Source organism: Mobula hypostoma, chromosome 7 (assembly GCF_963921235.1).
Source record: "Mobula hypostoma chromosome 7, sMobHyp1.1, whole genome shotgun sequence".
Taxonomy (NCBI): Eukaryota; Metazoa; Chordata; class Chondrichthyes; order Myliobatiformes; family Myliobatidae; genus Mobula; species Mobula hypostoma.
This window is the reverse complement of record NC_086103.1, coordinates 180,652,731-180,666,015: the sequence shown is the minus strand read 5'-3', so window position 1 is coordinate 180,666,015 and position 13,285 is coordinate 180,652,731. Positions and strand designations below refer to the sequence as shown.

General features: G+C 41.8%; 1 protein-coding gene across 1 annotated transcript in view; it reads left to right on the top strand.

Moving 5' to 3' along the window:
* The window catches only part of emsy (EMSY transcriptional repressor, BRCA2 interacting), an 89,251-nt gene that overhangs the window by 48,331 nt on the left and 27,635 nt on the right, over positions 1 to 13,285 (top strand). Inside the window, exon 16 of the mRNA XM_063054648.1 lies at positions 8,728 to 8,889. Coding sequence (XP_062910718.1) covers positions 8,728 to 8,889 — 162 coding nt within the window. The remainder of the gene's footprint in view (positions 1 to 8,727; positions 8,890 to 13,285) is intronic.

Below are 13,285 nucleotides of genomic sequence, written 5' to 3'. Positions count from 1 at the left end.
ATTGATTGTCCATAAAGTGACGCTAGGTACAGGTAACACACATCAAAGTTGCTGGTGAACGCAGCAGGCCAGGCAGCATCTCTAGGAAGAGGTGCAGTCGACGTTTCAGGCCGAGACCCTTCATCAGGACACAGGAGTGTCTGTACGTAAGGTGACTGACAGGAAAGGATGAAGTAGTGGTGGTGAATGGGTAGGTTAGTTGATGGATCAGCCTTGCTGCTTGCGGAAAGCAATTGTTTTTGAGTCTGGTAGTTCTCTTGTATAACTGGTTATATGTTATTTGAGTGTGCAAAATGTCATCTTCAAGTAGTGTGTTTTGTATATTTAAAGGATTGGTCACATTGAGTTACTTGCAAGATGTCTTCAATCTTTGATAAACACTAAAGACCATGGAGACCACATCTTGATCTGGAGCAGGAGTTTCCAATTTTTTTTTATGCCATGCAGCTTTAACATTAATTGAGAGGTCTGTGAACCCCAGGTTGGGAACTCCTGTTCTAGAGTGTAATAATGTGAGATTACTGAGGCAGGCTGTCTGACATCTCTTAGAGTGAAAGTCATGTGCGCCCTTGGACTGTGTTTCACATAGTTCTCAGTGTTTGTTCGTAACAGTATGGATTTTACTATCTTGCCCACCTACATGTAAGTTGCTAGGTTTTTATATACTCCAACTTATTTAGTTGGAATTGATGGATAGTGGGTGCTTGATAACTCAGTCTTTTTAATGCTTTGGTTCTGTTCCAGGCCCAATTTACCTCCAGACCAAGTCTGAAAAGATTTAATTGCAGGATTTCTTAAGTAGAATTTCCCCTTCTTGATACAATTTGGAAGTGTTCCTGTTGCACATAAGTTATTGTTCTGAGTGAGGTTTCTGTTGATGAAAATACTTCTATTGGCACTTTTTTATTCTTACTTTATCTCTTGTCACCATCTCATTGCCTTAAAATTCCTTGATAGATGGTTTCAAAGGTGCTACCTTCTATATTGTACTACATTGTCAAAGGTAGCAGAAACTTATTAGTAGTTATTTTCTTTGGACTAGGCATGCACCATGCGTGAAGTTGATTTATTTAATCTACAGAGCCACTAGTTATTTTAAATCTAAGCATCCAAAGTTATATACTGCTGCAACAGAAACCATGCTCCAAAGCAAAGCTGATTGTTTTCTATTTATCTTCAACTATAATTGTAAATGATATAGAAGATAGAACAGTACAGTCCATGATGTGCCAACCCTTCAACCTAAGGTCAATATAATTCTTCCCTCCCACATAGTTCTCCACTTTTTCTTTCATTCATATAGGGATCTAAGAGGTCTTTTCAATGTTCCTAATGTACCTGCCCCTACCACCACCTCTGGTAACAATCTGTATAGTAATCTGTATAATATTACACTCTGTATAATAAAAAAAACAAACTACCTCTGACATTGCCCCCCCACCCCCACCCCGCCATACTCTCCTCCAAACATATTGTAATTTTGACCTGTGGAAAAGATCTCTGACTTCCTTGGGGAGAAGATCTCTTACTGTGTATTCTGTTTATGTTGCTTATCATATACTTATCTATCAAATTACCTCTCATCCTCCTAATCTCTCCAAAGGGAAAACCTCTAGCTCGTTCAACATATCCTCATAAGACATGCTGCCTAATCCAGACAGCATTCTGGTAAAACTCAGCACTCTCTGAAGCTTCCACAACTTAAATATCTGAATAGAAGGCAGTTTTGAGAGATGCAGGGTAGTGATGAGGTTGTATGGTGGATATTTGAAAGTTGGGATTGTGTATTGGTGGGTGGCTACAACAACTAGTCAGGGTTGGTACAAAGTGAAAAACAGTAGTTTCTTTATTTTGTTGTAATGCCCTGGTAAAGATTTTACTGCTAATGTTGTAGGGTATTTCATGTAATGGTCTTCGTAGAAGCAATGTGTTTGGGTTACTGTTAAAGATAAAGGATGCTTAGGAATGTTGTGTCATCTAGTCAGGAAGGTGGAACTGGGAGAAGGTTCTAGAGAATGCTTTGGGAGAGGTTTTTATGACGGATGCTGAGTGGGTTGAGGTCTTTTTCAGTGGGAGATAGAGAGAGAAGAAGCTTGAGAGAACTGGCTGTAGGATTTGATCTGGTGGGAATGTCCCCAAGAGGGCTATTTCTACCAGGGATCAGTGAATAGGAGTTGGTGCCATGAGTACATTAGACACAACGGCTTGTGGAAGATTTGAGCTCCAACCTATTTGACTGTTTAAGTATAATTGGCCCTTTTGTTTTTTTTTTCTTTAGTAACTCTTCGGTTAAGCTAACATTTACAAATGTACTTTCTTTATAACTGAACACAGTATATGCTCTGTTATTTCTTGCCGATGGGTGATTGCGTGGGAGCAGTAAGTTACACAGACCAGGGTTTAGGTGGGCAAGACATCCCAGTCTCATGGGTTTGGCGGGACTAAAGTCATATTGACCCTAGACATGCAGAGTCTGAGAAAGGTGGTTTTCTCATCACTGAGTGCAGTGGCTGTTAGCAGGGGGCTAACGAGCCACATCTCTGGAAATGCCTGGCATAAAGGGGTTCCATTGCAATGGATTTCTCATTGAAAGTACCTATCAGTCATCATTCTCCCAACCTTGTCAGAATTTGTATTAATCTTTCATGTGGAACGAGGTCAGCATTTTTAATGCCCATGCAAAATTTATGGGTTCAGCCCCTGTCAGTGTGAGCTGAGCATATAATCAATGTGGATGGGCCAATCCAGTATTGAGAGTGATGTAATGTTTCAGGTATAAGTGAATGATTCCATTATACTTTGCAAAGGAACATTGCGTATTCCTCAACCAGCATCCCTAAAGCCCATAACCTAATTGTTGTGCGAGCAATTAGCAATCGGGGTTCAATTCTCACCATTGTAAAGAGTTTGTACATCCTCCCTGTGACTGTATGGGTTTCACCAGGTTTTCGTTTTCCTCCTACATTCTAAAGGCGTGGGGTTAATGAGTTGTGAGCACGTTATGTTGGCGGCAGAAGTGTGGCAACATGTGCAACCTGCCCAGTGCAATCTTCACTGATTTAATTTGATGCAAATGATGCATTTCACTGTATGTTTTGAGGTACATGTGACAAGAGTTACAAGATACACGTGGACTAAGATGTTAACTGTCCTGTGCTATCACCAGTGGGATCATCGGTTGATCTGCCACCTGCCTTCAGGAGTTTCAGCCCGCTTATGATCAAGACTCCCTCGAGGTGGTGGGCCAGCAATGCTAAAGCACCACCTCCCACTGGTGAGCTTAAAAACTTGGCATCTGCCTCTATCAGTCACTTCCATCCAACAGGTAGTCTGCTCTTCAGGTGTCTATGCAACTATTGAAGGGTTTGCAAGATATGTATACACTGTCTGACTGTCTGCCCCTCTGAACATACTTGGTCCACACCCATGCTGATCCTTTCTCTGCTGCCTCAGCTACAGCCCTGCTGGTTGACTTGATCTCTCTTCTAGTGAAGCCAAGGTCACGCAGCCACTTCTGGAGAGTGAACACAATATACCCGCGGCAGCCTACTTCGAATGGATAGCATGAGGCCTTCCACCCTCTGTCTCTGCACTCTGACCTTAATTCTGCATACTTGGTTAACTTGCGCTCATGGGCTTCATTGATGTCTTCCCAGGGGACTGTGAGTTCACCAATAACCACTTCTCTGCTGGTGTCAGACCATATGATTATATCTGGATGCAATGTTGTGAAAGCTATTTGCTCCAGGAAACTGCCTTTCCCATCCAGGTCAGCCTTGACACACCAATCATTGGCTGAAGAAAGTATACTTGATCGTGAGCCTGTGCTGTACACCCTTGACTTGGAGCCTTCTTTCACAAATGATATGCGATATTCTGTGCAACATGGGGCATGAGGTAAGTTGTGCTGCAGTACTTTCTGCTCAACCGCTTCTGTTACAACTTTGAGAACGTTGTTATGTCTCCAAGTGTACATGCCGCTGGAAAGATTGACTCTGCATGCACTCAAAATATGTTGAAGTGTTCCCTTCTTGCCACAAGCATCACACCTGTCTGTCGTATCTTCATACCAGGTGCTGAGGTTGGCAAGTGTTGGGAGCAGATCGTACGCTGCTCTGCATAGAAAAGAAATGCGGAGCGGTTCCATCTGCCGCAGAACATTCCAAGATAGATGTCATTGTTCAACACTTTCCCACCGGGTCCAAGCCCCTTGTTTGGCCAGGCCAGCTGTTTTAGCTAACCTCTTCTCCTCTTCTACCTCTCGTATTTCTTGTGTTACAAGCTCACGGCGCTCCTTACCTGTAGAAGATGACCACCACTTGTGGGTTGTCCATCCAAGTCCCTGGCGGCCTAGCTGGATAACCCCAACCGTCTCCTTGTGCTTCAATCTAGACTCTGCCTCATCAACTGCTACACAGGCTGACCACTTCCTGCCTGATTTCACATTTGGCTGGGTGTTCTTGATGACAGGGTCTTTTGAGTCTCGAAGCATCAAGAATGATCTTACCTTGGCTACCTTGACCTCCTCAACAAGGGATTGCACTGGGATGGTAAGCTTTGTCTGGCTACTGTGGATTGCAACATTGGTGAGGCTGCTCGGTACTCCAAGCCACTTCTTCACATACTTGTTGATCTTCCGTTCCATTGCCTCAACGTGGGACATTGCCACTTCATAGACGGTTAGTGGCCACATTATCCGTGGCATCAGTCCGTACTGCAAGCACCACAACTTCAACTTGCCAGGCAAGCCACACTTGTCAACAGACATCAGACCTCTGCTGAACTGTGCTCCTGTCTCTTGTATCCTCTTGGTGTCTCTCAGCTCCTCTGTATACCATCGCCCGAGGCTCTTAACTGGTTGGTCCTGAATGGATGGAATCTCCTCTTCACAAAGGGTGAAATGAAAGTCAACCAGCTTTCCTCTCCTAAGAACAAGGCTCCTTGACTTCTTGGTCTTGAACTTCATTCTTCCCCAATCCATTAGCTCCTTGAGTCCAGATAGTACATTTTCCACTGCCTCTGTGCTGGGACCCAAAAGGGTAAGATCGTCCATGAACGCTCGTATTGGTGGTAACTCCCCTCCGTCATCAAGTGCAGCACTTGGTCCCACTGATTCTGCAGCCCTCACAATGACCTCCATGGCAAACACAAAAAGGATGGGTGAAATCGCACATCCCATTGGGATTCCAACATCCAAGCTCTGCCACCTAGTTGTAAACTGCTGAGTGGAAAACCTCATCCGGAAATCGTTGTAGTACTGCATAACAAAGTTCCTCACCTTAGCAGGAATCCATAGGAATTCCATCGCAAACTCAATCAGGACATGGGGAACAGAACCATATGCATTTGCCAGATCAAGCCAAACTACAGCTAGATTTCTTCTCAACCTTTTTGACTCCTGGTTGGTATGCCATATCATACTAGAATGTTCAAGGCATCCTGGGAAGCCTGGTACTCCTGCCTTCTGCACAGATGTATTTACTAATCCATTCTCTATCACAAATAGAGAATGACAAATAAATTTGCTGTTTTTGTCCCCTTGCTGTGTAAATATTAGTCACTGTTTACATGTACAAATACAAATGCCTTTCAGGTCCTTTCTACAGTAAAAGCTGGATTAATTGTACCAGACAGTTAATGTGTTAGAAGAAATGCTGCATATTTGAGCAGCAAACAAAATTAAGCCTATTTTGGAAACTATAGAAAATGGATACTGGAACAAAGTGCTTTGATAGTTCCCTAAATTGTAGCTTTAATGTTGGTATATTAACCATCTTATAACCATTCTAGTTAGCCTCTCCCCGTCCCCTAACCCAACCCTCCTCTATCTATTGCTCTAGTCACTGCATTGTAAACACTTTAAACAATTTTTTATAATGCTAGTTTCATTGTAAATAAATGCTGGTATTTATGCACATTTAATCTGTACTTTAAACTCCAACTTTATATAATTCTTTATGAGTGAGAATGCTTTTTTCGTTCATGCGAACATACCTCAGCAAATTCCTAATACAAGTACAGTACTGTGCAAAATTCTTGGGCACATGTATATTGTTTGGGTGCCTTGGACTTTTACAGAATACTGTATTGTCAACGTGGAATGGAGAGGAAATTTGTAAATCTGATGGGAGCTAAGGATATTGGGAATGGCGAGGGTGCAGCACTGCAGGAGGGGTGTGGGTAGGTGGCAGAGAAGAAGTACCAGTGGGGGTGGGAGTGGCATGGGTGCTGAGCCATCCAGCTCCAAGACACCAGGCAAGGTAATTTGATTCCAAGCAATTGGTTTATTGATTATTACAGAATATCTCTCCAGTGCTTCCCGCTCCCTCCGCAATCCCTTTTCCCATCCATGATTCCCCTCTCCCTGCTGCTTCCCACACTAATACACAATAGAGACCCATAACAGAATTAGGTTTATCGTCACTCACATCTGTCATGATTTTTTTTTTGGCAGCAGTACAGTGCAATACATGAAATTACTAAAGTATTGTGTAAAAGTCTTAGGCACACTTGGTATACATAAGACTTCTGCTCAGTACTGTATATGGTGAATACAGTTGATCCTTGATCCTTATAGGAGAGCATAAAAACTACACTAACCTTGTTAGATGTCAAAGAGTAATCAGAAACTGGGTAAATACAAGGGGGTGAAAATACTTAATCATTTACGGTTAACATACAACATTATATCAGGGGTATCAGATCTGTTTAAAAATTTAATTTCATTGAAGTTGATATTTGGAAGCAGAGAATAAGGTGCGGCTGTACCTAGTGTAAGAAAAGGACAATTTTTATCCTCATCTGTCACCATGAGACTGGAATACAAGGTAGTTCAGTTATGGGAGAGCTCAGCAAACCAGGCGGCATCTATGGAAAGGAATAAACACACAATGTTTCGGGTCGAGACCCTTCGTCAGGAGTTTCTCCAGCATTTTGCATGTGCTGCTCTAGATTTCCGGCATCTGCCGAATCTCTTGTGTTTAGTTCAATTGCGGAAAGCCATTGTTAGACTCCATGTGGACTACTGCATCACTTTAGCAACTTGCATGAGCAAAGCTGCATTGCTCTGGAATCAGATATAATATGTATTCATCAATATAATACAACAGCATTCAAAGGATATTTAGGGGCACATTCCATAAACTTGCCATTTGTAATCTTCAGGTTGAAAGATGGAATCATAATCTATCTGGTGTGTTTAAAATGTTATAATTGCTTGAAATATTAAGGAACTTTTTTGGCAGGAAGAAGTATTTGTGATCTTAAAACTGGAGTGGGGCCCTTTGGGAGTAAAATGAGGGACCATTTGTTAATTGTGTTAAGTGGAGTCGGGCTGTTTGTATGAATGGTGGATGTACAGAAGGGACGAGTTGGCATTCTCCAGTTTCTGTGCAGTGATCCATTATTGTCCCATTTTGCTTTGTGGGATGTTGACATTTATCGGCAAGATTAATCCCAGAACTGACTGTCTTACTGTAACTTTTTTGGAGTGGTGGAGGAAGGAAAGCCATTAGATGTCAACTATGTTGGTAGGTGTGGAGACTTAGAATGGCGGTAGGAATGCTATATTTTCTTTTGTTAAAGTTATACTGTAAAATAAACAATTGGTAATTTTAATGTTTCACCTGTCTTGTTCTATGCAGTTGGTGTTGGTTAAAATGTTGCCCTTGAGCCACACACGAACCACTGGAGTACCTCAGTGGGTCAGACAGCATCTATAGAGGGAAATGTCCATTTAAATCAACATTCTTCATTGATTTTTGATCTCCCTCTATAGATGATGCCTGACCTACTGAGTTCCTCCAGTGCTTTGTGAGTTGCTCGAGATTTCCAGCATCTTCTGTCTCCTGTGTACTCTTCTTAGAATCTGCTTTTACCTCAATCAGAATTAGGTTTAATATCACTGACTTACGTCCTGAAATATGTGGTTTTGTGGCAATAGTACAGTGCAATACATAAAAAATATAAATTACAATAGAAAATATATATTTAAATTGAATAAGTAGTGCAAAAACAGTGAGGTAGTATTCATAGGTTGGTTCATTGTTCGTTCAGAAATCTGATGGTAGAGGGGAAGAAGCTGTTTCTAAAATGTTGAGTGTGTGTTCAGGTTCCTCCATGATGGCAGTAATAAGAAGAGAGCATTTTTTTTTGGGTGATGGGGGGTTCTTAATGATGTTCTACCATTTAGATTGCTGCAGTTCCACCTTGTCTCTCTGGATCAATTTATTGGACAGCTCTGTGCAAGTCTAGCAACTTTTGCAAAGTTACTTCAACACAGTGGGTAAATACAGAGATTTTTACTTCACTTAAGAGTGTTGATTCATGGAAAGAATATTGCTAACAAAGATGCTAGGTGCCTCAGACAATCTCTTGTTGCACTAAAATGGTGAGCGATTTGGGCAATGTTTAATCATCCCGTTGGGTCAGCATCCACTCACTGACACTTTCCATCTGTATCAATGGAGGGGAATTATGAATTCACTAAGCTGTAGAGTGCTGAACATACCTCAAATGAGATCAGTTAACTAACCATAGCCTGCAATCTTCTGGTCTATATGAGTGAAATGTGCACCTGTTATCAAGTGGGCTTTAAAGGTTTGAAATGAGGGAGAAAACATTTGACAGTCAGCTGTAGAATTAACCACATGGATTGTTGATTGCCTCGCAAAGCAAAAATTTAAATTGAGTTTCTGCCACTTTAATAAACTTTGAGTTCCTTTACAGACTCTCAGCAAGTGGTTCATGTCATTTCATCAAGAAATCAGGACTGGACAGAACATGAAGTTTCCATGGACACCAGCCCCACCATCATTTACCAGGATGTCTCTGGGGAATCGCAGTCAGCCACTTCCACTATTAAAGCACTGCTAGAGCTCCAACAGACAGGTTTGCATCTTGATATTAAGTATTTTTACTGTTGTTTCTATTGATCTGTAAAGCTGAAGGAATTGGCACAATGATTGAAGACTGCTGGCAGTTTTGCTGACTCTCCCTGCAACAGTCCAGGTTTTAGCTTCTGCACCTGGAGAATGAAGTACACAGCATCATTCTATCACTGTGACAAACTACTTCAGACTTCCTACTGTTGATCTTGGACTGCTGCAGTAGTTATCCTGTCCAGCTTGACTATATTACTCAACAGTTCATAGTTCCCAGGTCTCCATTATCGCCACTCCCCATTATTGAAACTTCCCATTTGTTTTTGTCATCTAATTTTAAAATCATGGATTGTATCTTAAAGAGCTGTGCTGGTCCATACTTCTCTGATCATGAGGGTTGAACTTATGTTTATTTTTTCAGCCCTGTTTGACACTTGACAAAAAAATATAAATCTGTGGATTGGAGTATCTTGTTACTTCTTTCCTTTGCCCATTACTGTGTAAATTCCCAAGGAAAATTGCAGGTTAAGCAATATTTTCTTGGTGTTCTTCCACTTCCATTCTGAAGGTGTGGCATGCTGTACTTTGTTATCAGATCTTGGTTGCATTCGATTTCCCCTTGGTGCACATGTTAATGATTGAGAGAAATTGATTATTTCTCTAAGTCTGGACAGAGTTATCCATAAATGTCACTATATTGACAGTTAACTGCAGTTGGGTACAATTGTAAACTAAAAAAAATGCATCTCTGTTCAGTGTGATGCTCCAGAATTTCTTCATTCCAAATATTGTTTTGCTTGAACATCATATAAACTAGGAGCAATGGTAGACCATTAAGCAATAATAGGAGAAGGTATCAAAATAATAATGGCTACAGCTGGGGAGGTGAAGTAGGCTGTGGCTAACCCTATAGGGGAGGTGTGGGAAATAGGCATTTGTGACTCATTTATAATGAAAAATGTGTGGCACTGTGGCAAAGCTAGCAGAGCTCTTGTCTCACGACTCCAGTGACCCAGATTCGATCCTGGCCTCTGGAATTTGTATGTCTCCCTTTGACTACATGGGATTCTTCTAGATGTTCTGGTTTCTCTCCACATCCCAAAGATGTGCTGTTTGGTAGGTCAGCTGGCTACTATATATTGGTATGTAAGTTAGTGGTAAAGTGTAAGGAGCCTAGGCAGGAATGTGGGGGTGGGGGGGGGGGTGCAGAATAGATTATAGGGAAAAATAGTTGGTAAATACAAATGCTGATGCATGAAAATTAAAGCTTGTCACAGATTCCTTTGACAGAGTAAACAATATTCTCACAATTCACCTTAAGTAATTCTAATGTGAAGCCTTTTATCATATCTTCTATTAACTTTCTCTAATTCAGTGAACGATGTTCCAGTGACAAGAGACATTGCTAGGAAATAAGGGGACCAGGTAGAGTTTCTTTCAAAGTTCTCAGTTGTTGGAGCTCTTATCCTTGAGGGATGGTTGAAACAGTATCTTTGAATATTTTAAAGCAGATTTAGATGGTCTTGATGAGAAACATGGTAAAAGGTTACTGGCAATGAACGGAAAATGAAATGATCATCAGATCAGACATTATCTTAATAAATAGTAAAGCATTTTTTGAGGGGCTCAATGATCTACTCCTAATTTATATGTTACCTCAGTTGTTTAAAGTTTCCTATACTTGGTGTCTTTGTGCCAAATCCCTGCTCTAAAATTTCAATGGCTTGTATGTCCCTTCCATAACATCTACACATTACCCTGAGCTGCACCTTCATTCTGCCCACCAAAAAAGGCAGGATTTCCCAGTGGCTGCCCTTCTCAATGCAACTTTCCATGCCCATTCTGACATGTCTGACCATGGCTTCCTCTACTGCCATGATGAGGCCACACTGGGGTTGGAGGAGCAACACCTAATATTCCATTTGGGTACCTGTCAATCTGAAGGTACGAACATCAATTTCTCTAACTTCTAGTAATTTCTGCACCCCCCCCCCCGCCTTTCCATTCCCCATTCTGGTTCCCCTCTCACCTGCCCATCACCTCCCTCTGGTGCCCCACCTCCTTCCCTTTCTCCCATGGTTCACTGTCTCTCCTATCAGATTCCTTCTCTTCAGCCCTTTACCTCTTCCACCTTTCACTTTCCAGCTTCTTACTTCATCCCCCTCCCCATCCATCCACTTTCCTTTCCCCTCAATTGGTCTCACCTATCACCTGCCGGCTTGTACTCTTTTCCCTCACCCCACCTTCTCACCCTTTTTTCCCAGAAGGGTTTGGGCACTCAAAGTTGACTGTTTAAGCCTCTCTCTATAAACGTCCCTAATATGCTGAGTTCATCCACCATTTTGTGTGTGTTATTCTGAGCTGTCCAGTGTACATGCAATATAATATATATTGCTGCCGCTTGGTCATATTGATCACTCTTATACTTCAGAATCAGAATCAGGTTTATTCTCCCCGGCATGTGACGTGAAATTTGTTAACTTTGCAGCAGCAATTCAATGCAATACATAATCTAGCAGAGAAAAAAATAAAAAAATATATATAATAATAATAAACAAGTAAATCGATTGGGTATATTGAATAGGTTTTTAAAAAAAGTACAAAAACGGAAATAGTGTATATTTTACAAAAAGTGAGGTAGTGTCCGAAGATTCAATGTTCATTTAGGAATTGTTGGCTGAGGGGAAGAAGCTGTTCCTGAATCACTGAGTGTGTGCCTTCAAGCTTCTGTACCTTCTACCTGATGGTAACGGTGAGAAAAGGGCATGCCTTGGGTGCTGGAGGTCCTTAATAACGGATGCTGCCTTTCTGAGACACCGCTCCCTAAAGATATCCTGGGTACTTTGTAAGCTAGTACTCAAGATGGAGCTGACTAGATTTACAACCTTCTGCAGCTTCTTTCGGTCTTGTACGGTAGCCGCTCCATACCAGACAGTGATGCAGCCTGTCAGAATGCTGTCCATGGTACAACTATAGAAGTTTTTGAGTGTATTTGTTGACATGCCAAATCTCTTCAAACTAATAAAGTATAGCTGCTGTCTTGCCTGTTTTAGAACATAAGAACATAAGAAATAGGAGCAGGAGTAGGGCATCCGGTCCATCGAGCCTGCCCTGCCATTCAATAAGATCATGGCTGATCTGTCCCTAAACTCAGCTCCATTTACCTGCCTTTTCCCCATAACCCTTAATTCCCTTACTATGTAAAAACCTATCTAACTGTTTCTTAAATATATTTAGTGGGGAAGCCTCAACTGCTTCCCTGGGCAGAGAATTCCACAGATTCACCACTCCGGGAAAAACAATTTTTCCTCATTTCCGTCCTAAATCTGCTTCCCTAAATCTTGAGGCAATGTCCCCTAGTTCTAGTCTCACCTACCAATGGAAACAACTTTCCTACTTCTATCTTATCTATCCCTTTCAAAATTTTGTATGTTTCTATAAGATCCCCTCTCATTCTTCTGAACTCCAGAGAGTATAGTCCCAGGTGACTCAATCTCTCCTCGTAGGTTAACCCCTTCATCCCTGGAATCAACCTGGTGAACCTCCTCTGCACTGCGTCCAAAGCCATTATATCCTTCCTCAAGTATAGAGACCAGAAATGCACACAGTACTCTAGGTGCGGCCTCACCAGTACCCTGTATAGTTGCAGCATGACCTCCCTGCTCTTGAATTCAATCCCTCTAGCAATGAAGACCAAAATTCCGTTTGCCTTCTTAATAACCTGTTGTACCTGCAAGCCAACTTTTTGCGATTCATGCACAAGCACTCCCAAGTCCCTCTGCACAACAGCATGCTGCAATCTTTCACCATTTAAATAATAATCTGCTCTTCTATTATTCCTTACAAAGTGGATGATCTTGCATTTACCAACCTTGTATTCCATCTGCCAGACCTTGGCCCACTCACTTAACCTACCTATATCCCTCTGCAGACTCTCCACATCCTCTGTACAATTTGCTTTTCCACTCAGTTTAGTATCATCAGCAAATTTTGCTACGCTACACACAGTCCCCTCTTCCAAATCATCAATGTAAATGGTAAACAGCTGCGGGCCCAGCACCAACCCCTCGGCACCCCACTCACCACTGACTGTCAACTGGAGAAACACCCATTTATACCAACTCTCTGCCTTCTATCGATTAACCAATCCACTATCCACGCCAATACATTTCCTCCGACTCCATGTATCCGTATCTTATTTATAAGTCTCTTGTGCTTATGCTTATTGAAGGCCTTCTGGAAATCCAAGTATACAACATCCACCTGTTCCCCTCTATCCACTGCACTCATTATGTCCTCAAAGAACTCCAGTAAGTTTGTCAAACAGGACCTGCTCTTTCTGAATCCACGCTGCATCTGTCTAACGGAACCACTCCTTTCTAAATGTTTCGCTATTTGTTCTT